At 47.4% G+C, this 25,575-nt stretch overlaps 2 protein-coding genes across 4 annotated transcripts in view; one reads left to right on the plus strand and one right to left on the minus strand.

Annotated features, from left to right (window-relative positions):
• The window catches only part of FCHSD2 (FCH and double SH3 domains 2), a 376,100-nt gene that overhangs the window by 201,948 nt on the left and 148,577 nt on the right, over positions 1-25,575 (plus strand). The gene's annotated exons all lie outside the window — the stretch shown is intronic.
• On the minus strand, positions 3,410-21,284 carry SERPINH1 (serpin family H member 1). Of its 2 annotated transcripts, XM_053385399.1 has the most exons (6): positions 20,923-21,029; positions 17,384-17,427; positions 9,158-9,810; positions 7,861-7,959; positions 6,137-6,369; positions 3,410-4,853 (listed from the first exon to the last, which is right to left on the minus strand). In XM_053385399.1, exons 3-6 carry the CDS (start codon positions 9,786-9,788, stop codon positions 4,551-4,553), a joined length of 1,266 nt encoding a protein of 421 aa, XP_053241374.1. In that variant the 5' UTR covers positions 9,789-9,810; positions 17,384-17,427; positions 20,923-21,029; the 3' UTR covers positions 3,410-4,550. The 2 variants fall into 2 exon arrangements, with proteins under 2 accessions (XP_053241374.1, XP_053241372.1); XM_053385397.1 differs by lacking the exon at positions 17,384-17,427 and having other exon boundaries at positions 20,923-21,284.

Raw genomic sequence — 25,575 nt, forward strand, 5'->3', positions numbered from 1 at the left:
TGATACCCCAACTCAGATTTCACCATTGAGTCACCCATGTGTTCAAAAGGTTCCATGAACATTCTCATTAGCACCAACCTTGATCTTGTGATTTTGTTCTCCCCATTGGTTACAGCTGCTGTTTAGTTGCTGCCCCTTTTTCTGTAGCTGTTTGAGATTCCAACCAACCAGAAATTGCATTCTAGCTGTGTCCCAGCACTGTTTATATGCTGATGTCACTAGCACAAGCAAAGTCCATTGGAGGAATACTTCCTAGGTGTTAGCAACACGAGCAATCCTAGCTCATTGAGATCAATGTATGAATCAAAGCAATTTCTTAATCCTTTTGCGGCGATCCCTGTAAAACCGATAGCAGCAGAGATGGGGTGGGAAACTTGAATTAGTCTGACTCCTCAGCGAAACAACTGCTGCCATTTTGACTTACACTCATTCTCTTGCAGCAAGGTGTCTTTGTGTGGAATGCACTTGTTCAAGGTGCCAACTAGCCAGTCATGTCTTAGTTCATGCAGGTCTGGCTGAACATCCTGCCAAATTTTCTGATTTTCAGTCTGCATTGTGTTCTCATTGGGGTGTTTTCCGTCTCTAATTTATTCCTTTTTGTATTTCTGTAAATTTTGAGGATCCCCCAAGCCTCCTGACACCTCCCTTATTGTGGGGGGATAGTACTATTTTGCTATGGAAGGATTTGCACGGGCAGAGGAGGAGGAGGAGGAGGTGTGTGCTATTTTCACAACCCACCCAGGCAGGGGTTGCCATCGCTAGGCAGATCCTGAGACTGGCTGAGAACCCCTTGACTTGCTTAAGCCTAGCAGGTGAGGCGAGATCGAAGCCAAGCACACTCCGCAGATAGCTTTTGTGTGTGCTGTAGTATCTAGGACCCCAGCACAACCAAATACTTTCAGAAAAAAGCTGGAACTGTGCCTGGAAGTCTCAAAAGCTGCTGCCTAGCCTGTTCCAAGTCTTCCCTCGATTGGGGCTGCTGCCTTGTGTTCCTTCGCTCGATGGGGCAGTAGCCCAGTGCTTTGTGCACAGGTGGGGGGGTAGCATTCAGCGCATGAACCATGTATGCAATTCAGTCTTATGGGAAATAAGATTGCCGCCAACAGGGATTAAGAAAAATTCATAGTGTATAAGGTTCTTGCCTCCTGTCAAAAACCCCCAGAAAAGCCTCAATACCAGCTCCTTGTGCGCTTTTTTCCACTTGGCTAAAATGTGTCCTTGAATTGTGGCAAGACCTTTGGATGGATTGGGTCCTGTGTTGGTGTGTTGCTGTATACAGAAATGCTTTTTTGTTTTTCTGTGAAAGCCAGACCTGCTGCTTCACTCAAACTGGCATGTGGCCCACAAAGTTGTTGGGATACTGCCAGGGAGATAAAGTCCATCTGAGCCCCCAAGCTCCTGCCGGACGATCTCCCGTAGACAGGCAATATCAGCAATCAGCGACACGAAGCCTCAAGAAAACATAGCCACATTCTTGGTGCACACACTATCAGCAGAATTCACACAGCAAAAGATGCACAGCAGGAGAGCATATTTACAGGTTATTCAGCGTTGGTCAGAACAAAGAAACCATGACCGCCTGCTCCGGCTGCTCAGGCAACAAGAAAGGAGAAACGAAAGCAACTGACAACATAAACATCCTGTGAGACAGGAAATACGCAGGCTGTGACACAAACATCCTGCTCCCTTTTAAGGTGGAACGGAAATATCCTAACAAAAGTTTCCCTTGAGGTCAGGTGTCCCTCTGGATCATGGGTAGGCAAACTAAAGCCTGGGGGCTGGATCTGGCCCAATCGCCTTCTAAATCTGACCCGCCGATGGTCCAGGAATCTGTGTTTTTACATGAGTAGAATGTGTCCTTTTAATTAAAACGCATCACTGGGTTATTTGTGGGGCATAGGAATTCGTTCATTTTCACACACACCCCATATAGTCCGGCCCCCCACAAGGTCTGAGGGACAGTGGACCGGTCCCCTGCTGAAAAAGTTTGCTGACCCCTGTGTCCGGATGGAAATGCCAGGAATCATCAATGCTTCTGAACACCACTAGCTAGAAACCAGTTGCACTCTTGCTCTCGAATCCTGAGTTTCCCATAATGGGCACCTGGTTGGCCACTGAGAGGACAGGATGCTGGAACACATTTGTAGCTCAGTTGGTTGAGCATGAGACTCATAACCCTAGGGTTGTGGGTTTGAGCCTCACATTGAGGCAAAGGATTCCCTGCATTGCAGGTGGTTGGACGACGACCCTAGGTGTCCTGAGGTTCTTAAGGTTGCCCACCTGTGCTGTAAAGTAAGAATTAGTGTGGATAATGCATGTGAGAGCTGAGATCCAAGCTTCAGGCTTGAGATTTTTAAAAAGGTGGGGCTAAAGGAAGTGGCAATTTAAAATGTCAACTAGAATCAGGAACAAAAGAGCCTGGCTGGCTTGGAGCAAATGATTGCCTAGTTCCCAGTTGCCAATGGTGTCTCTCAAGAACCATACAGTGGTACCTTGGTTGTCAAACTTCATCTGTTCTGGGAGCCCATTTGAAAACCAAGGCGCAGTTTCCGATTGGCTGCTGGACCTTCCTGCACTCAAATCTGAAGCTGCGTCGGGCTTTCGGCTTTCAAAGAATGTTTGTAAACTGGAACACTTAGGGGTTTTCGGCATTTGGTAGCCAAAACGTATGTGTACCAAGGCATTCAAGAGCCAAGGTACAACTGTAGTGGGTCATCTTGGGAGTGGTGGGTGATGAGGAATTAGGTGGCGGCGGCAGCTACCCTTGGCAGGTCCTGCAAAACTTGGTTGAGGGGCCTGCTATCTTGACGCTGGACTCAACTCATCAGCCCCAGCCATCATGACACGGTGAAGAACGATGGGTGTTTAGTGCATCAGTTTATGGAGGGACAAAGCATTGGCTTTGCACATACACGGCTTCAGGTAAGGCCAGCGGAGTATGCTGGGGAGCTGCTGCCAATCCGTACTGAGCTAGCTGGACCACTAGCCCAAGCAGGAAGCATCTTCCATCCCCCTGTTGTCCTGGGCTTTGAAGACACTCGAACTCAGGACGCAAGGGAGAAACGTGCGAAGGGGAAGGCACGCTGGGCAAATCCACACCGTGATCAACTCCCGCCCGGAAATCTGTGTCCCCACTGTGGAAGGATGTGTGGCTCCAGAACTGGCCTCCACAGTCACTTACGGACTCATTGTTAAAACCGTGTTTATGGAAGACAATCTTAGTCGGCTACAAGGGATCGCCAAAGGAGAAGAAACTGCATCAACACACAGTATTCATAGATCTGTGGGCAATATGGGAAATATGTGGCCTGTGTTGGAAATCTCGTAGGACCTGCAAGCCTCAAGAGTTTGATGACTTATGCATAGGGAAGAGCCACCCTCCTGCCAAATTCAAGGGCTTTAGGACGAGTCACCGAAAAATATTTTATTGCAAAAAAATCGTACGACAAAGGTTTTGTGCGACCATAGAAAATAAAGGCATCTGATACTTGCATTCACATAACACAAATCAATCATCTCACAATTGCGCTTTGGCCTGTTCTCTTCCCCACCCAGACCCTCTTCCCAAAGTGTATAATAGCACCAGGATTCAGTGTGTGAATTGTTCACTGTAAGGCCCATGTTTTGTGTCCATTGCCCTGCGCCCACCCCCCTCTGGGCTTATTCTTGGCATTCTATCTTTTTTGGCACCCCATATGCTTCCTTGCCTTACTACGCAAATGCTGTTAGGAAGGGCCAAGAGTTGCCAACGTTAAGTCCGGTAAAAGGGAATGTTAACAGTGGGGAGCCTCAGCACAAAGGGAGAAAAAGAAATGGGAAGTTTAATGGCAAGGTTAAGGTAAAGATAAGGCACCCATCGCCAATGCAAACTTCAGCTGCTCGTTCCTTCAGTGATGGATGTAGCCTCTAAGGAGGAAAAGCACCAGTTAGTTACTAAGGGGACATTACAGGAGTTGCGAGGGACGGGGTTGTCTGGAAACACAACAGAGTGGTTTTTTATGTAACCCATCACAAAGAACCGGAATCTTTTCTCCACTTCAGAAAATGTCCCAACTAAAAACAAAGCGGGCTTTTCAGCTGACAAAAGGATGCACTAATGAGAAATCCTTTTAATTCACCCCCTAATGACTACTTGGTCTTATAAGTAATGGGTACGAACTCAGAATTTCACCTATTAGTGATCAAATATTGCGTGTAGCTGGTTGTACCCCTGTTTCACATTCAACAGCAGCAAAAACACCTACAAATTAAAAGGATCTCTCGCCGGGCAATGGATGCCACCCTGATTGCTCATGAACAACGAAATTTGGGAGCTGTTTCCCCCTTTTGGTGCCAGGGCAGGTCTTAAGAGGATAAGGTGTAAAGCGTCAAAAAGTGGTTTCTTGTGGGGATGGCTCCCTGACCCAAACTCCCCGCTGCTTTACGACCTCCAATATTTTTTAGTGAGTTAATGGCATGGGTGCACCAGTTTGTAGAAGATAAACCATATTCCCCCCATTTTAAAAAAATAAAACGCAACCCAACGCGAATGGCATATTTGGGCTCACACACTACAATTCATCACGCATCTTGTCTCCTTTGGGCCTCACTAGTCGGCCAATGAAAAGGATGGAGTTGGTCTTATTGTCTTTGATCAGGAAGACGAATGGGTGATCAGCGTAGAAGAGCTTTGGGTTTTTCATCTCTTCCCGGGCGTAGATGTCCCCTTCAAAGGGGTTCCCTTCTGTGTCCCACTCCAGGGCCGCAGCGTGGAAGACGTTGGAGAGGTAGAGATCCTTCTTGCCCGAAATCTTAGAAAGGTCAGCCTTGTTTTTGTCGACGGCTTCTGTTAGGCCAAGATCAGCCAAGTGTTTCTGGAAAACGAGGGCACATATATATTATATTCTAATGGATTGTTGAATATTGCTTTACAGTGGTACCTCGGTTTATGAACTTAATCCATTCCAGAAGTCCGTTCTTAAACCAAAGTGTTCTTAAACCAAGGCGTGCTTTCCTATAGCAACGGGGGGCTCAATTTACAAATGGAACACGCTTAACAGGAGCGGGACATGTTCTGCTTCCAAGGCAAAGTTCACAAACCAAAACACCTACTTCTGGGTTTGCAGCGTTCTTAGTCCAAGTTGTTCATAAACTAAGCTGTTCTCAAAGCAAGGTACCACTGTATTTGACCTGTTGTTTCTGTGACTTTTTTTTGTATTGGATCGGACTCTTATTTGTGATCTTTCCTGTCTGATTCATCGTTTCTTCAGCTTACAAACCACCTTGTGCATAGTAACATACAAAGGTGGTATACAAATTATAATATATATATATTTGAAAACAATGCAATTAGTCAAACATTTTGCAATACACATTCCCTTGGTAATCGACTTCCCTTCCACCCTTCCATGGTTTCCTCAAATTATCTATTACTGCTGCATATTATAATTATTTGAGACCTTCTTTCCTCCACCATATTCTCAGAGTAACTTTTACTGATGAGCTTACTCCAAATCTGCTAGCATTTTAACACACGCACACATACACAGAGAGAGTCAGAGTCGTACCTTGGAAGTCGAACGGAATCTGTTCCAGAAGTCTGTTCGACTTCCGAAACCAAAGCACGGCTTCTGATTGGCTGCAGAAGCTTCCTCGAAAGCCGCACCGAAAACCAAGGTATGACTGTTATATAATCTACAAATGTTTTCCAATCCTCCTTGAAGGCTGTCTTGTCCTCCAATTTTATGAGTTTAACTTGCAAATTCGCCATCCAGTGGTACCTCTGGTTACATACTTAATTCGTTCCGGAGGTCCGTTCTTAACCTGAAACTGTTCTTAACCTGAAGCACTACTTTAGCTAATGGGGCCTCCCGCTGCTGCCGCCGTTGCACGATTTCTGTTCTCATCCTGAAGCAAAGTTCTTAACCCGAGGTACTATTTCTGAGTTAGCGGAGTCTGTAACCTGGAAGCGTATATAACCTGAAGCGTATGTAACCCGAGGTACCACTGTACTCCCATCCATTTCAACTTCCGCTCTCCTTTCATATGCCATTTGGGGGCATCAAGTACATGGCAGTAGTTGCATACAGAGAGAAATTCCTTTGATTCTAGTAGTGTACAAACGAAAAGCGAAATGCAATGCAATGGCGGTACTCACATGCAGATCGTGGCTGACTTCCAGGCTGACCTTCGGCAGGGAGATGGCGACGGCTCGCTGCTTCATCTTCCCCAGCCAGACCTTCAGCTGTTCCCGGGTCAGCAGCTTCTCCAGCCTCTCCAGCGGCTCCACATGGTTGGGCATGATGAAGATCATGCTGGACAGCTTGTGCGCCAGAGGCATCTCCACCATCTGCAGGTTCTCCGCCTCATCATTGAAATAGTTGTACAGCCCTGCGGAAACAAGGGGGAATGAGTCAGCGGCTGCAGGGAGACAGGCGAGGGGCGAAGCAGGCAAGTGTGCAGCGGCACATCAATGCAGATCACACTATTCTTTTCTGGCAATAATTTTTATAGGGGTTTCTATGGAGGCAAGGCAAGGGAGGCGGGTGGCGCTGTGGGTTAAACCACAGAGCCCAGAGCTTGCCGATCAGAAGGTCGGCGGTTCGAATCCCCGTGACGGGGTGAGCTCCCGTTGCTCAGTCCCAGCTCCTGCCCACCTAGCAGTTCAAAAGCATGTCAAAGTGCAAGTAGATAAATAGGTCCTGCTCCAGCGGGAAGGTAAACGGCGTTTCCGTGCGCTGCTCTGGTTCTCCAGAAGCGGCTTAGTCATGCTGGCCACATGACCCGGAAGCTGTACGCCGGCTCCCTCGGCCAATAAAGCGAGAAGAGTGCCGCAACCCCAGAGTCGTCTGCGACTGGACCTAATGGCCAGGGGTCCCTTTACCTTTATGGAGGCAAGGCAAAACAGTACCGAGAACAAGGGAAAAAATTAAGCAACTAAAGAGCAGTCATGCCACCTAGGATCAGGATTAGGGCTGGCCAATGTCTGTTTTTCAACATCGTGATAGATCACCAGCTAAACATCACAATGTAAACCACTTATAAACGCCATCTCCAACTCCTCGAAAGATTCCATCAACGGTGTCTCCTTAAAAAATTACACATCACCTGGGAAGACAGGCGAACTAATGCCAGTGTACTGGAAGAAGCAAACATGACCAGTGTTGAAGCAATGATTCTTCAACATCAACTTCGTTGGACTGGTCATGTTGTGCGGATGCCTGATGATCGTCTTCCAAAGCAGCTACTCTATTTTGAACTTGGAAAGCTTAATGCTGGTGATCAACAAAAGAGGTTTAAAGACTCTCTCAAGGCAAATCTAAAAAAAGGTAGTGTTAACACCGACAACTGGGAAACACAGGCCTGCGAGTGCTCCAATTGGAGAACAGTCTTTACCAAAGGTGTCATGGACTTTGAAGACACTTGAACACAGGACAAATGGGAGAAACGTGCCAAGAGGAAGGCATGCTTGGCAAATCCACACCGTCATCAACTCCCACCCGGAAACCTGTGTCCCCACTGTGGAAGGACGTGTGGATCCAAAATTGGCCTCCACAGTCACTTATGGAATCACTGTTAATATTGTGTCTATGGAAGACAATCTTACTCGGCTATGACGGATAGCCAAAGAAGACAAAGACTATGACTGCATCGATGGCATGTTGCAGAAGATACCCACAAAACACCCATCTGGAGGGACCCTACATTCCATCTTACTTGGCTATGAAGGATCACCAAAAATACTGATATACCACGAAGTCTGAAATAAGGATGGAGTCACGCAGAGGCGAAGGGGGCCATGTCCTGGAAAGTGTTAGCAGCCTATAACCGAAGCTTTTCCAGCCAAGAATGAGGCTGGGCTCCTTTTCCAGGCTCTCTTACCGGTGCGGTGCATCATGGGAATGCCGACCGTGTAGGAACGAGTCACCATAAAGCCACGATTGTCCACCATCTTGTGATGGAACCTCTCGTCCCAGTGAGCTGTGGAAGCAAAGAGATGAAGCAAGGCCGGTTAACAGCAGGACAGACCAGTTTGTTGTATCTCACACATCTGATTTAATCGTGTGTGCCCCTCCGGCCACAATTCATAGAACACACAGCTGGTTCTTGCTTTGTAGCCGTGGTTTCAGGCGTTTCAAGAAGCCAAACCCAGAAGCAAAGAACTTGCACAAAACACAGCTGCCAGCATTTTGACTGGCACTTGCAGGCAATGCTATTTAACACTATTTATTCTGTGCCGTCTTTACATTAGCAGGCCAAATCCAGGGTGCTAATATTAATATACAAAGCCCTTAGAAGCTTGGGATTGTGGTATTTATCTGAGTGCCTCTCCCCGGGCCAGCCAGCTTGCACCCTGAATGGATGCCCTTTCAACAATAGGTGTTGCTCACTGAATGGCGACTCAGAACAGGGCCTTCTCTGTAGTGGCACCCACAGTTATACAACTCCTTTCCCCTAAAAGGAACCAAATGCCACCACACTGTTGACGTCTCGTTCTTGCACGTGCCCAAAGCCCACATTGAGAGTACAGTGCTACCTCAGGTTAAGTACTTAATTCGTTCCGGAGATCCGTTCTTAACCTGAAACTGTTCTTAACCTGAAGCACCACTTTAGCTAATGGGGCCTCCTGCTGCCGTGCTGCCGCCACACGATTTCTCTTCTCATCCTGAAGCAAAGTTCTTAACCCGAGGTACTATTTCTGGGTTAGTGGAGTCTGTAACCTGAAGCGTATGTAACCCGAGGTACCACTGTATTGCCAATCTCTCATTACAGCCCTTTACCAATTGATTGATATTCCTCTGTTGCTGATACTTTCACTATATCTTCCATTTTATTTATATTATTTCAGTGATCTTAACGCCGCCAGCTGTTTTCAGCTGTACGTCATTATTTCCCATATATTCAATAAACATTTTCCAACCTTCTCTAAGCGCGTGTTGTTCTCGTTCTCTTATTCTATACGTTAAGTCTGCAAGCTGCACGTATTCTGTCAACTTGAGTGGCCATTCTTCTTTGGTTGGGACCTGGCTCATTTTCCATTTCAGAAACCCTTGGTTTCATCCAGTAGGGCTCTTCCTGCTGACTGAACAATTCCACCACTCCTATCTGGACCCCACATGCTCAGCAAGAGCTCAGGGCTTGCACCCCAAAACCACCCTCCCCGCCGGCTTCCACTTACGTTTGAAGAACATGGCGTTGACGATGAGGGCCCCGTCCGTCTTCTCCACATCCTTGGTGACCTCGGGCAGCTTGCCGTCAGTGGTCTGTGAGGCCCACTCGTTGATGGACTTGAGGGCGCTGCGCTTGTCCCGGAAGTTGATCTTGGAGTGCTCGTAGTTGTAGTGCTTCTTGCTGCTCTTGACAAAGTCGTCGGCGAAGCTGATGGAGCTGGGGCCGTACAGGCGGCTGCCCATCTTCCAGGTGACGTTGCGGGCCGTGGAGTTGCTGACCTCGCTCAGGAGCTCCGAGAGGCCGCTGTGGACGTAGTCGTCGTTCAGCTTGTCGGCGCTGAGCAGGGCCTTGGCCTGCGAGGCCGTGGTGGCTTTGCCACCCAGGGACACCAGCCCGAGAGAAGATGCCACCACCACTGGAGACACCAAGATGTTCTCCATGTTCTTCTCCTTGGCCATGGCGTGGTAGAGGTTGAAGGCCAGGGTGGCGCTGCGGTCGGCCAGGGCGGCCGCCTTGTCGCTCAGCTTCTTGTCTCCAGGAGAAGCCTTCTTCTCGCTCTTCTTCTTGTCCTCCGGGGGAACGGCAAGGACCAAGGCGCAGAGCGCAAGGAGTCGGATCATCCACATGGTGGCTGCCATGGATGCTGGGAACCAGCTAAACCTGCCAGGAAACAGAAGGCAAGGATCAGTGAGGCTGAGCCATCCCATTTTCCTGTTCCTCCTCCAACCAGGAAACGTATTCTATGGGTGAAGAAAACCACCAGCGTTGGAAGGGCCTATGTAGTGAATGGATATGGCTAAGTGGCAGGTGGGTGTAGGGGCAATCGAGGAGTTTACTGATCTGACATGGTCTTTTCTTCCTGCCTGTGTTTACTTCCCCTCTATCTCTCGTTAAAGCTATGGTTTTCCCAGTAGTGATGTATGGAAGTGAGAGCTGGACCATAAAGAAGGCTGATCGCCAAAGAATTGATGCTTTTGAATTCTGGTGCTGGAGGAGACTCTGGAGAGTCCCATGGACTGCAAGAAGATCAAGCCTCTCCATTCTTAAGGAAATCAGCCCTGAGTGCTCACTGGAAGGACAGATCCTGAAGCTGAGGCTCCAAAACTTTGGCCACCCCGTGAGAAGAGAAGACTCCCTGGAGAAGACCCTGATGTTGGGAAAGATGGAGGGCACAAGGAGAAGGGGGCGACAGAGGACGAGATGGTTGGACAGTGTTCTCGAAGCTACCAGCATGAGTTTGACCAAACTGTGGGAGGCCATGGAAGACAGGAGTGCCTGGCATGATCTGGTCCATGGGTCACGAAGAGTCGGACACAACTAGATGACTAAATGACAACATCTCTTGTTCTGCTCTTTGATGGCTGAGTAGCCTTTAATGTGTCATCTGGTGGAAGGAAGAAGCGATAATGTTGGGTACCTTCTGACCTTCTTTGATGTACAAACATTGGGAAGAGGGCGACTAATGAACGACCTGCCCGTAGTGACTAATGAATAAACTTCAAACCAGAGGCATATTGATTGGGTATTACTGATGCGGGCTTTCCTAATCAATTTAAGGATATTTTTTCTCTATGCAACGGTGGCAGAGAGGGTTCTTATAGCCACAAAAGTGGAAAAGCTCCCTCAAGACGAGTGAGCCCAAAAAATGATTGACTATGCTGAATTAGACAGCCTATCTGAAAATTAAAGAACAAACCAAGGAAAGAATTTATTTCAAAATGGGAAGCATTTAAAATATATTTGAAAATTAATAATACTAACTTAAAATCCGTTGCGGCATTGAATAATACCAGCAATATCATTCATTAGGTGTATGATATAATACATTTTGAGATGATAGCAATAACATGTATTGGCAGCAAAGAATGGTAATTAGATTTATGGAGTAGATGGCAAGTCGGATTTAAAAGGAAGAGACCATTACAGTTTACGGATTATGGAACTTATATGAATTCTTTATGTAATGCACAACTGATGATATTCTTATTATGGTGTAATACATTTTTTTCTTGGTGTGTTGAGCAAATAAAATTGAAAATTAAAAAAAAAGAAGAATAAACTGCATCTAGGCAGTTGGACAAGCCATACAGGCTAGCCACCAATAATCTATAAGTCAGGTGGTTTTTGGACATAGTTCTGAGAAGCTTGTGCATGGACTGATGGCCGCAGGGCCGTGCAAGCAGAGGCCACCTGGCAGATTGCTTCGCCACTTCTCAAGGGCTTCCCAGTGGCAGATCAAAGTGCTTGCTTGGTAATGTATATAATGCTTGCTGCGTAGAACAGAATCTTTAATCTTCTCACTCGCTTGTGCTTGTATTGCTTCGGAATCTCATGAAAAAGAACCACCTTGCCTTTGGCAAGACAGCAGGACACCTGCCCTGCATGCAGAAGGTCCCCGGTTCCATCCCCGGCATTTCCAGCTAGGGATGGGAATGTCCCGTCTGAAATCCTGGAGAGCTGCTGCTGCTGCTGCCAGTCAGAATTGACAATATAGAGGTCCACGAATCAGCAGCGCGGCTCAGTGTAAAGCCGTATCTGGAATGCAGCATGTGGTTCTGGTCTCCTCATCTCAAAACGGTGATGGAAAAGTGGCTGGGGTATTTTTAATGTACTGTTTCAAGGGGGCTTTTTTTTGTTCCAATGTGGGTTTCTGTTTGGTTGGTTGCAAGCTGCTGCAAATCACCTTTGGCCAATAAATAGCAAGAGGTGCAAAAGGAGGACACATCCCTGCCAAGGAATCGAGTTGAACTCCAGTTCCCATCAGGCATGTCTAATGGCCAGTTATGATGGGAGTTGTAGTCCAACCATATCTAAAGGGCCACTGGTTCACCATCCCTGCAAGGGCCATCGGGTTAGAGAAAAGGTGAGGATAGGAGGAATATAATAATAATAATAATAATAATAATAATAATAATAATAATAATAATAAATTTTATTTATATCCCGCCCTCACCAGCCGAAGCCGGGCTCAGGGCGGCTAACAACAATCAAATAATCAAACAATCAAATAACCCAACATTCTAAAAATATTTCATTATAAAAATTAATTAAAATCAAGTTGATGGCAACCATTAAGCAAAATTCTGTGCAGGTTGCCAGAGGAGGGAGTCAGGCTGCGCCCTGACCAAAGGCCTGGTGGAACAGCTCTGTCTTGCAGGCCCTGAGGAAAGATGTCAAGTCCCGCAGGGCCCTAGTTTCTTGTGACAGAGCGTTCCACCAGATCGGGGCCACAGCCGAAAAAGCCCTGGCTCTAGTTGAGGCCAGCCTAACTTCTCTGTGGCCTGGGACCTTCAAGATGTTTTTATTTGAAGACCGTAAGTTTCTCTGTGGGGCATACCAGGAGAGGCGGTCCCGTAGGTACGAGGGTCCTAGGCCGTATAGGGCTTTAAAGGTTAAAACCAGCACCTTAAACCTGATCCTGTACTCCACCGGGAGCCAGTGCAGTTGATATAGCACCGGATGAATGTGATCTCGCAGCGAAGACCCCGTAAGGAGTCTCGCTGCAGCATTCTGCACCCGCTGGAGTTTCTGGGTCAGTCTTAAGGGCAGCCCCACGTAGAGCGAGTTACAATAATCCAGTCTGGAGGTGACCGTCGCGTGGATCACAGTGGCTAGGTCAGGGCAAGAGAGGTAAGGAGCGAGAGAGGTAAGAATATGAAGGAGGTTTGCAGAGTTCTGCATGCTGTGGAGGAAAAGGACAGAAATCGGTTGCAATCTCCAAATGTCAACATGAAGCTATCTGTACTTCCTTATAGGACCCACCAGAGGGAGCTTTCAGATTCTGAGAAAGTTTGAGTATTTAACGCCCGCCCCCAATCATACCACAATCTTATTCCTCCCTTTAATTAAAAATGTGGTGTATCCACTACTCTCCCCGCACCTGAAAAGGCTTAATTTCAGCATGCAAAAAAATTTAAAATTAAAAAAAATTCGTCGTTATTCTGGGAAATACTTCTGGCTGAATGGTGTTAATTATTTATTTTAATCCCAGAGCACAGACTCCACATCAGGGCTAACTGAATGTTCCCACTAAAACATCTGCACCGCATCTGTCCCAAATCCAATCTCCGGCTACATCCCATAATCTACAACCGCTCAGGATGCCAGGTGAGGCCGATGGGACTTGGAGTCCAGCGACATGAGGACACCAGCTCTAAGGAAGGCTGGAACAGGTTGTTAAATGCTTTGGATTTGTCCGAATTGGCTAAGTGCCTCAATGGTGCAGTATTAATAGCAGCAACTGAACTGCTTGTTGAAGAAGCCTTAATCCCAGATATTCCCACTGGGGAGGAAAATGTCCTTTCGCCAAGGCGGAGGGCCGAATCGATGCAGAGAGCTGCTGCCACTCCTGGGACGTTGTCCTTTTTCTCGATTCAAGAGAGGTTAAAAAGTAGTTTCTGAACGGGAACACAGTGCCAAAAGAGCATAAAAAGAGCCGGCTGGATCAGGCCAGGGACTCATCTGTGGGAAGCCAGGAAGCAGGATTCGAGCACAAAAGCCCTCAATTGTCTTGTGGTTTCCTCATAAGCTTTGCTGCCTCAAACTGTGAAGGCAAGGCACAGCCTTCATGGCCAGTAGCCACTGAGACCCTCTGTGAATTTGTCTTACCCTATTTTATTCTAATTTATTCATTTGGTTTTTTAAATTATAGTTTTACAATCACAACATCCAACATAAAAACGAGATTCCAAAGAATCTCCTGGACTTCGCTCCTTCCCTCTGTGGGTCCTGTTGATAATCCAAATATTTTACCTCTCCATTGTGTTCAAAATTCACCAATAAACTACAAGTGTTATTTCAATCCTACTAACGATTTTAACGGTTTACAATGGTTTTTAAGATAAATTATAAATCTCTCCCCCCATTCTTTATTCAAATTTTGGTCTTCCTGATTCCTGATTCTTCCGGTCATTTTTGCCATTTCAGCAAAATACTTCAACTTGATCTGCCATTCTTCTCTGGTCAGGACTTTATCTTCTTTCCATCTGTCTAACCCTCTTTTAAAGCCCTCTTGAGTCGGTGGCCATTATGACATCTGGCTGGAGCAAATTCTATAGCTGAACTTCGCACTGTGTGAAGAAGTACTTTCTTCTACCTGTTGTGAATATTCCAGTGTTCAACTTCATTCAGTGTTTCTCTTTGGATTTCAAAAAGTGCCCTAAATAATATTATTTATCCATTATTATTATTATTATTATTATTATTACAGGGACGCGGGTGGTGCCATGGTCTAAACCACAGAGCCTAGGGCTTGCCGATCAGAAGGTAATTGGTTTGAATCCGGGCGACGGGGTGAGCTGCCGTTGTTCAGTCCCAGCTCCTGTCAACCTAGCAGTTCGAAAGCACGCCAGTGCAAGTAGATAAATAGGTACCGCTCTGGCGGGAAGGTAAATGGCGTTTCTGTGTGCTGCTCTGGTTCGCCAGAAGCAGCTTAGTCCTGCTGGCCACATGACCGAGTAAAAGTGTCTGCGGACAAACGCCAGATCCCTCGGCCTGCAAAGCGAGATGAGCACCGCAACCCCAGAGTCGTCTGCAACTGGACTTAACTGTCAGGGGTCCTTTACCTATTATTATTATTATTATTATTATTATTATTATTATTATTATTATTCCGCCTTTCAGCAATCTGGTGCTCTCCATGGCTTAGAGCTAGAAGGGACCCAGGGGTCATCTAGTCCAACCCCCCGCAATGCAGGAATCTCAGGTCAAAAATCCATGACAGATCAGCACCCAACCTCTGCTTTAAAAGGAAGGAGCGTCCAAAACACCCAGATGTTCCAAAACACCTGGGAGGCATCAGATTAGCAAGGGCCAGTTCAGACAAAACTCTTTTTGAGTTTCCACTCTGCTCCCATTTCTGCATTTTTCTTCCCTGATCCCATCTGGGAGGTAGCCAAGACCTTATCCAGCTGCGCTCTGTGGCCAAGGGTGGGGTCTGAGCTATGTACTCTTCATGCAGCAGAATAAACCAAAGCGAAGGAAGTGGGAGAAGCCATTTTCCCCGCCTCCCCCCGGGACATTCCATGCAGAAAGCGGAGTGGGGGGGGGGGGAGAAGAGCCACGCAGGCAAAACGGAAGCAAAAGCCCCCCTGCAATTAACTCCTGGAAATAGCACAGCTTTCCTCCGTGGGGTCAAATTATAGTTCTGAGCAATGCAGATAGATAAAAAAGGTCTTTCGGTGGCGGCGGTTGGGTGGGAGCAGGGATGGAGATGAAAAAGGCTTTTAAAACCAGACGTCTTCTTGCTGTATATATTCTGATCTGGCTAGAACTAGTCCCTGGCTAGATCTGGCAGAACAGGATCTGCAACGTCCACTTTGCGAAAGGTACAGCCTGGAGCAGCGGTTCTCAACCTGTGGGTCCCCCGATGCTGTTGGACTACAACTCCTATCGTCCCTGAGCTCTGGCCTTGCTAGCTAGGGGTGATGGGAGTTGTAGTTTAACAACACCTGGGGACCCACAGGTTGAGAAAGGCTGGCCTGGAGGGTCACTTTGGATCTCATAGTACTGTAGAGCTGGGATTATTATTATTATTTTTTGCCCAACACGGGGATCAAACCCATGACCCCGAGCCTAAGAGTTTCATTGTCTTTCCCAATGTGGTTGGGAGCAGCTGGTGCCTTTGCAGCTATGCTCCAGCGGCACATTCAGCAGTAACAAATCCCCTATGACGGCTGTAGCTTTGGCCAGCAAAGATTTACTCCTCTGTGGTCCGCAGGGCTAACACTCTCAAACTGCAGCAAAAGCTGGTCTTCAGCGGTTAAGCAAACAGCGTTAGCGGTTTGGACACGACAGACAGGGCCTATAGGGGAACCTCTGGCCCTCTATATGATTGTGCCAAATATGATGATGATGCGTTGTCATTTGAAACATCTGGAGCAGGGATGGTGACATCTTCCAGATGCTGGTAGACTCCATCTCCCAGCAGCCAGCGGTCAAGGAAGATGGGATATGTCGTCCAAAAACATTGGAGGGCAAAAGGTTTTGCTATAGAAGCAAAATAATTGACTGCTGGGGTTAAACTGCTTGTCTTTGAGAACGTTAAGAGGGAGCTTGCCTGGGGTTGCCAGACTGTAGCTCTTAGTCTCCAACATACTCTCCCGGTATGCCCCACGGAGGACCTCAAGGTCCACAAATGATAACACTTTGGAGGTCCCAAGTCGCAAGGTGGTTAGATTGGTCTCAACTAGGGCCAGGGCCTTTTCAGCACTGGCCCCGACTTGGTGGAACGCTCTGTCACATGAGACCAGGGCCTTGCGGGACTTGACATCTTTCCGCAGGGCCTGCAAGACAGAGCTGTTCCACCAGGCCTTTGGTTTGGACTCAGTCTGACCCTTATGTTTCCCTCCCCTTAAGGTTTTGATTTATGGGCTACTATTAAAATGAGGCTGCATTTTAAATTGTATTCTAACCCATATTTTAAATTGGTTTCCCCCCCCCCATTCTGTTTTTATTGTAATTTTACTGGTGTTAGCCGCCCTGAGCCCGGCTCTGGCCGGGGTATAAATAAATATTATTATTATTATTATTATTATTATTATTATTATTATTATTATTATTATTAATTATTAACAGCTCTGCAGCAAAGAAGGAGGAAGATACAGGAAAGTTTCTACGCTTGTTCTTCACCTGTGTCTGCAGAGCTGTTAAGACCTTCTCCGGGTTGTGAACTGACAACCCAATTATTTTCAGACCTGCCGCTCCACCACCCACAAGGTTTTCAGAAAGGAGGCGTCGTCGAGGCTCTATATTAGGTTCCTAGCAAAGAAAAGCGTTTTAACTCTCAAGAAGGTGATTTTAGCTTAAACAGGGAAATAAGCATTAGTTGCAACTGAGCAATGCAGTGACCTGATCAAGGAGGTTGTTGAAAAATTTTTTTTTGCAAAAGGCAGCGGTCTTTCAATCGAAAAGGCAATTTTTGGGGGCGTTTTCTTCATTGGAAAAACAATTTTGGTGGTTTCAAAAAAAAAAGCGCTTTACAACGTTCAGGGTATTCTGGTTTTTACTTTTTGAAATATGGCAACGCTATATGAACAGCTGGGCCAAGCTAGCTATTACCAGGTTACCCTGTCTCAGGGCAAGACAGAAGGCTTAAGTCTTCAAACCTATCACTCTAACCCAGGTTCCTTAAAAGCTACAGGGCGCTAGCTTTTAGGTGTTATTTCATTTTGGATGTGTGGTGTGACAAGTGTGGAGGGTTTTTGTTTTGTGTTTGTTGTTCTTCTAAAGATACCTTGGAACTTTCTCTTAGTGTGGTCAACGTTTGGCTTTTTCATTCTGAAAAAAAACAAGACAAATCAGGCAGTTCCCTCAAGGATCCGAGAACATTTGCACAGAACAGATCAACAGGATGCTTTAGAAATTACAGTTTACATGTCGACGGGCCAGGAAGGAGGAAGGAATCAGAGGACGCTGCTAGCTAGGAGGTTTGGAGCGGTTCCTTTAATTGCAGGAAGCAACTTTCTAGACCTCACCGTTCCAAGCAGACTTTGAAATTGGAAGGGGACCAATCATAAAGCCACGTGGCCACCTCTGGAATTCCTGCCTGCAAGCCAATGCCTGGGCTGTCCTCCTTCTTGCTGTTTTGCATAGCCCCTCCTCCTTTTCTCAACCCAACTGATGGTGCTTCGAGAGCAATTTGTGAGATTTGGGGTTGGCAGTCCTGGGATTTATACTTTTTTCAATCCACCCTTTAGGAAATTAGTTAGCTACCAGCTTTGGAATGCTAAATATGCAATTATAAGCGTTTTAGAAAACCGGTTAGCTACCAGCTGTGGAATGCAAAATATGGGTAGAGCTTGTAGTGTTTGCTACGCACTTGAATCTTAAAATGCTGGCGCATTTCCTCTACTGGGCTGGTGCAGCCGTTACCTGGGAGACCAGGGTTCAAATCTCCACTCAGTCATAAAAAGGTTCCTTGGAGCATTTAAAAAGGTGTGGCAGAAATGAAAGAAATCTGTAACATGTTCCAGAAGTGTGCTAAAACTTTCCCCAAGCGAATGGGCAAGCTGGAAAATGCACAAATCGACCTCTGGCAGCGCATAAAATCAACACTACATCCTTTGCAGTGTTCCCTCAGCGCTATACATAATGAAGCCCCTCCTATGTCCCTGGCTGCCCCCACACGCCACGTAAGCAAGCCGAGGCAAGACCAGACATTGAGAGAGTTAGCAATGGTATGCCCATCTAAACCAAAGCCGGGTGCAGTCTGCACAAATTACCCTTTGACAAAAAAGCATCTCAGGCAAATATCGCCCACTGTTTATTCGTATGCATCGCAAAAATTGGGCTTTTGTGGAATTTGGGTTTTTTTGGCAAAACATTTTAAATGGAGTGACCGGGGATGGGGAGGGGAGAAAGATGCCGATACAAAACACACCCATCAAAATGTAAGCCATTGTCCCCAATGTCCTTGCTACGCTGTTGAGTCTTTCTCACGAGGGCCGGACACTTATTTTTAAAGATAACCATTTTTGCATTCTGCGTTGGATTTCAGAGTTTGCACGCGAAACGTGACAGTATTTCTCGGGTTACCAAAAGATCCGACCCTCAAAAGTTAAAAAACAGATTCTGGGTTTGCAGACAAAGAAACAGTTATGTCACAGCGGCTGCATTTTAGCAAAGAGGTAACATTTTGTTAGTTGTACATGAGAGCACAATGCGCCTTTTTGAACTGGGCGTTCTTTTACCTTTCCAAGCTTGGCTTATCAGGGGGAACTCTGGGTTCCCACGGCAAAAAGGGAGGATGGGTTTACACTTCTCGTTTCCTATCATAGGCGCACTCCACCACATTGGACCTGAAATAAGTCTGTCTGCTATGATTCTGGAACACCTACCTTTTGTATTTATTCATCTAGAGAGACAAGGGATGAACCGCATGGAATTATTTTTGGAGATTCCAAACCACAAACCCTTCACACTGACCAAGATGCTAATTCTGCTCTCTTTTGGGGGGACTTAATGCCCCCCAAGTTAGTGGGGTTTGCAGCTTTTAGCGGTTTTCTTCCCATGCAAGGCGCTGATGACAACAGGTTTTAAAATATATAGATATTAAGGGCACATTAAGTGAAAGGAGCTGCTGCCTCCTTGTCCTGTTTTCTGGATGCATTTGGTTGATTTCTGCAGGAAGCAAGATATTGGACTCCAAAGGACTTTTGAATCTGATCCAAAAGCAGGTCCATTCCTACCTTTTAAGGCACTTAAACTTCTCTCATGGGATGTGTTTAGCACTGGCGAAATTGTGCCCCCTCTGCCTCTTTCCACTGCTTCTGCCATCCCCAAATATTCAGTGGGTGCCTGCCACTTCACCCCACATTTGAGACCTTTGGGCATCAGGGTGGAGGGGGGGGAATAACTCAACATTTAACCTGCAACGCCCTCCCCCAATCTAGGCACTGAACGAAAAGTATAGTACCACATCGCTACCACCAAAAAAACAGCCCTTCTATGGGGCCAGGCTTGTATAATCGGGAGCATCCTTCCCCCCCCCTTGCTACTGTTTTTTCCCCGCGGGAGGGGCGGGGGTACATTTCCTCCAGCAATCTTTCCATGCAGTCAGCAGCAGCCGCGAGGAAACCGGAGCAGGCTTAATCCTGCCGGCAAAAGTTGCAGCCAACTAGCTCGCAAGGCCCAGGAATAGCGCTTGGAGGAGGGAGAGAGAGACGGGGCGGAGGCGGCGGCTGCTGCTCCCCACAAGGAAAAGGGCGATCTCGCGATCCTCCCTGCTCCGCCTGCTCTCCAGGAGATCCCGGGGGTCCCTCTCGGCATCCGCTCTCCAAAGCCGGGTCCTAAAGCGAGCGGGCGCACGGGCATTACGCGCGCCCTGCAGAGCGCACGGCGAGGCGCATCCTAAAGCGCAAGATGCGCCCCACTTGCGTTGTAGTCCAACAACATCTGGGGACCCACAGGTTGAGAACCGCTGGACTAGATCAAGCTTGGCCTCTGGCTACATCACTGCCAGGAGCCCCCACCTAAAGCATTTCATTGTACAGCCTGGATAACTCATGTTGGATAGAGCCTGGTGCTGATAGTGCCAAGGTTGCAGGTTCGGTCCCTGATTGGGACAGCTGCATATTCGTATTTTCAGGGGGTTGGACTAGATGATCCCCAGGGTTCCCTCCAACTCTACAATTCTGTGATCCTGGATGGGGAGCCCGGAGGCGTTGCATGAAAAGGCCACCTTCCCCAAATAAGGAGAGCTCGACGGCTCACCGACGCGTCTCAAAGGTCCCGCCTGGTGGCGACGGAGGGGGGTTTCTTTTGAGCGCACCCCCAAAAAGCCGGCAGAGTCAAATGAATCAGCTACAAAAGGAATTCAGCTTTGCGAAAAGGAAAGGAAACTGTCCCCCCTAGGCCCCAGCGAAGTTCAAATCCAAGATCAGATTCACCCTCAGCCTTAATCCGAATTCACGTCTGGGGCAAGCGGGGGTTAAGGAGGCCACCCCGGCGCGGGCCGTTCTCCTGCCAAAGCCTCGGGACCACGACGGCACGGCTTCTCCCAGCGGGGCTTGCGCAGGAGAACCACCCGCAGGGAACGGACGCCTCGCCGTCCGGAAAGGGAGAGTCGCTTTCCCAAGCAAGGCAGGCTTTCCAAAAAGGAAAGCTCCCCAAACCGGCCTTAAGGAAGCTTCGCGCTTCCTTGGGAAGAAGTCCCGCTGAAGGTCAAGGGGCTTACTCCCGAGTAAGCGGCCACTCGGAGCCGGCAGCGCGCGCAAGCCGCGCCGGGTTCCCCGAGAATTGCGCAAAAAGTCTCCAAAAGGGGCCCCCGCTCACCTTGGAGATGGGGCTCGGGCGGCGAAAGTATAGCCGGGCTTCTCTTTGCGCTTTCTGCGACGCGGCGGCCCGGAGGAGGGGGCTATATAACCCCGCGAGAGAAACTTCTGGAAAGTTGTAAGGGGGGAGGAAAAAGCGCTCTCCAGCTGCGTCTTTGCGGCAAAGGATGGGCCCCCCGTCCCAAGCAGCGCTCCTCTCTCCCCACCTCCTGCTGCTCCCTCCCGGCCCTGCAGGGTCCTATAGAGAGTCCTGTTTCCAGGCGCACAGACGTAGCTCTGTCTCCTTTTCCCTCCCACGTCCTTCAAGCTCTCGCTGCAGTTCGGCATGAGAAGCGAAGGGTTTTTTTGAAACGCTGCAAACGTGAGCTGTTCTCCCTTCCACCCACCACCTCAACCCCGGTCCTAAGTGGAAAGGCAAGGCAGGAGGAAAAAATGGATTTTATGCATGTGCTGGCGCTGCTTTAAACTGTCTTTATAGTTATAGAAACATGGGATTGTAGAGTTGGGTCACCAAGTCCAACTTCCTGAAATACAGGAATCTTTTTGCCCAACGTGGAAGAGGAAGAAGAAGAAGAAGAAGAAAGGAAGGAAGGAAGGAAGGAAGGAAGGAAGGAAGGAATTGCACCCACCTGACTGGGTTGCCTCAGCCACTCTGGGAGGGTCCCCCAAAAATATTAAAAACACAATACAACATCAACCATTAAAAACTTCCCGATACAGGGCTGCCTTCAGATGTCTTCTAAAGCTTACAAGGTTACAGTGGTACCTCGGGTTACATATACTTCAGTTACATATGCTTCAGGTTACAGACTCCGCTAACCCAGAAATAATGCTTCAGGTTAAGAACTTTGCTTCAGGATGAGAACAGAAATTGTGCAGTGGCGGCGTGGCGGCAGCAGGAGGCCCCATTAGATAAAGTGGTGCTTCAGGTTAAGAACAGTTTCAGGTTAAGAACGGACCTCCGGAACGAATTAAGTTCTTAACCCGAGGTACCACTGTATTCATCTCTTTGACATCTGATGGGAGGGCGTTCCACAGGGCGGGTGCCACCACCGAGAAGGCCCTCTGCCTGGTTCCCTGTAACCTCGCTTCTCGCAGGGAGGGAACCGCCAGAAGGTCCTCAGCACTGGACCTCAATGTCCAGGCTCAACTATGGGGGTGGAGACGCTCCTTCTGGTCTACTAGGCCGAGACTGTTTAGGGCTTTAAAGTTCAGCACCAGCCCTTTGAATTGTGCTTGGAAAATTGTGAATTTCTGTCACTTTCTTTACTGCAAAACTATTGTTTTGGGGCATGGGTTTGTTGTGCAAGACCTCCCAATCACCTATACAGTGGTACCTCTGGTTATGTACTTAATTCGTTCCGGAGGTCCGTTCCTAACCTGAAACTGTTCTTAACCTGAGGTACCACTTTAGCTAATGGGGCCTGCTGCTGCTGCTGCTGCTGCTGTGCGATTTCTATTCTCACCCTGAAGCAAAGTTCTTAACCCGAGGTACTATTTCTGGGTTTTGTTGTTGTTATTTAGTCGTTTAGTCGTGTCCGACTCTTCGTGACCCCATGGACCAGAGAACGCCAGGCACCTCTGTCCTCCACTGCCTCCCGCAGTTTGGTCAAACTCATGCTGGTAACCTCGAAAACAGTTTCAGGTTAAGAGAAAAGTTCCTGCCTGGCGCATGAGTTTTCTGGGTTAGCGGAGTCTGTAACCTGAAGCGTATGTAACCTGAAGTGTATGTAACCCGAGGTACCACTGTAATTGTGGCAGCCTGAATTTGCCAAAGACACTGACAGTCTGGTAAGGGACCTGCGTTATAAACTATTGTTTCATAGGGTTTGATTTCTTTTGTAAACTGCATTGCATTCGTTCTTCTTTCTGGATGGGAACCGGTGCATGGATACTTGAAGCCAATGAATTAAATGAATCTGCCCTCAGATGAACTGAGAGCAAAATCTCCATATATCTCCCTCATCTAGTCTCCAACCAGCCTTTGCTAATGGGCATTATGACAGATGAGAGAGACAGGAATGTCTCCTCGCTCCCCTCCTATTGCCCATCTTTGGTGTCCAGCTGTGAGCAAAATAGCTTGTTTCATCTGTTCCCCATAATAACCATTTATTACATTGGAGGCAGCACATGGAGCGCACAAAAATGCAGTCATCTGGAAGCAGAACGACAGAACTCCAGAAGGTAGACAAGATAGTAAGGTCATGCAGAGGAAGAGGACCGTGTTCCTGATTCCAACCCACCCCAAGCTGTTCATGCAACACTGGGATTTGTCGGGGTTTTCCTTTTCCACAGGGGAGAGAACCTCATGGAGAAAAGTTCCTGCCTGGCGCATGAGTTTTGTATCCCTGGTTTGGCTTCTCCCGGGCGTGCAGGTTTCCCAACATAATGGAGTTTTCGGCATGGGGGAGCATTTGATCACATTTGACACCCGCTCCCAACTGGTCCCAGGAAGACTGTGCCACGTGCGTTATGGGAAGCTCGGAAGACAGACCAACCAGGAAGTTGGACAAGAGCTTTATTCTCTCCCTAACAAGAACAGAAACAGGATTAGCTGCAATTAGATCATGCTTTAGGTCCTTGCTCAGCTCTGCAAGAATTGAATCTAGGAAGTTTCTGGCCCCATCCGAATGCAGTTAGGTCCATTGCAGCAAGAACCTTGGGACGCTTCCAGACACTTGCTTCAATGCTGCACCGTTAAATTTGGGTGGCGTGATTGGAGGATTTCTGCAACAAACCCACTTTCCCTGAAAGATCAGACTCTTTGCAAACAGCACGCAGACCTAGTGGTGGGAGGAAAAAATCCTTAAATAAGAGACACGGGGGAATGATTAATGGACTTCAATGTCTGTACACTAATGCGCAAAGCATGGGAAATAAACAAGATGAGCTTGAGCTCTTGGTACAGCAAACTAAATATGACATAATAGGCATCACTGAAACCTGGTGGGATAAGTCCCACGATTGGAATGTAATAATGGAGGGATACAATCTATTTCAGAGAAACAGACCAGACAAGAAAGGAGGAGGAGTGGCGTTATATGTCAGGGATGTGTATACCTGTGAAGAGATCCAAGATTTAGAACCTCAAAGCCAAAGTGAGAGCATTTGGGTCAAAATTAAGGGAGAGAAGAATAACAGTGACCTCATTGTGGGAGTTTACTATAGATCCCCAAGCCAAACGGAGGACATAGATGATGCCTTCCTGGAACAGATGGCCAAGCATGCGAAAGGAAGGGAGATAGTAGTAATGGGGGACTTCAATTACCCAGATATTTGTTGGATGTCAAACTCAGCCAAGAGCATAAGGTCAAACAGATTCCTCACTGGCCTTGCAGACAACTTCATTGTCCAGAAAGTGGGAGAAGCAACAAGAGGAACAGCCATTTTAGATCTGGTCCTAACCAATGTTGATGACCTGGTTAGTGGGGTAGAAGTGGAAGGATCATTAGGCGCGAGTGATCATGCTCTTCTGAAGTTTACTATACAGCGGAAAGGAGCAGCCAAGCATACTAGGACTCAATTTCTTGACTTTAAGAAAGCCGACTTCATAAAACTTAGGGAAGTGCTGGGTGAGATCCCATGGAGAGTAATACTAAAAGGAAAGGGAGTTCATGATGGCTGGGAGTTTGTTAAGAGGGAGATAGTAATAGTAATACCAATAATAGCAATTGGTATTACTTCAGGCAATACCAATGAGACGGAAACATGGAAGGTGCCTAAAGAAGCCAGGGTGGCTATCTAAAGAACTTTTAACTGAGTTAAGATTAAAAAAGGATGTGTACAAAAAATGGAAAAGGGGGGAAACCACCAAAGAGGAATTCAAACAAATAGCCAACACGTGTAGACACAAAGTCAGAAAAGCTAAAGCACAGAATGAACTCAGGCTTGCTAGAGAGGTTAAAAGCAACAAAAAAGGCTTTTATGGGTATGTTCGTAGCAAAAGGAAGAACAAAGAAACAGTGGGGTCACTCAGAGGAGAAGATGGTGAAATGCAAACGGGACACAGAAAGGGCTGAACTCCTCAATGCCTTCTTTGCCTCAGTCTTTTCCGATAAAGAAAACAATGCCCGACCTGAAGAATTTGGAGCAAATGATTCAGCAGAGGAAACACAGCCCAGAATAACTAAGGAGATAGTACAAGAATACTTGGCTAGTCTAGATGTATTCAAGTCTCCAGGGCCAGATGAACTGCATCCAAGAGTATTAAAAGAACTGGCAGATGTGATCTCAGAACCACTGGCAGTCATCTTTGAGAATTCCTGGAGAACAGGCGAAGTCCCGGCAGACTGAAGGAGGGCAAATGTTGTCCCTATTTTCAAAAAGGGGAAAAGAGAGAACCCAAATAATTACCGCCCAGTCAGTCTGACATCAATACCAGGGAAGATTCTGGAGCATGTCATTAAGCAAACAGTCTGTGAGCACCTAGAAAGGAATGCTGTGATCACCAATAGTCAGCATGGATTTCTGAAAAATAAGTCATGTCAGACTAACCTGATCTCGTTTTTTGACAGAATTACAAGCCTGGTAGATGAAGGGAACGCAGTGGATGTAGCCTACCTTGATTTCAGCAAGGCATTTGACAAGGTGCCCCATGATATTCTTGTAAAGAAGCTGGTAAAATGCAGTCTTGACTATGCTACCACTCAGTGGA

This window comes from Podarcis raffonei, chromosome 4 (genome assembly GCF_027172205.1).
Source record: "Podarcis raffonei isolate rPodRaf1 chromosome 4, rPodRaf1.pri, whole genome shotgun sequence".
In the NCBI taxonomy this organism is placed as follows: Eukaryota; Metazoa; Chordata; class Lepidosauria; order Squamata; family Lacertidae; genus Podarcis; species Podarcis raffonei.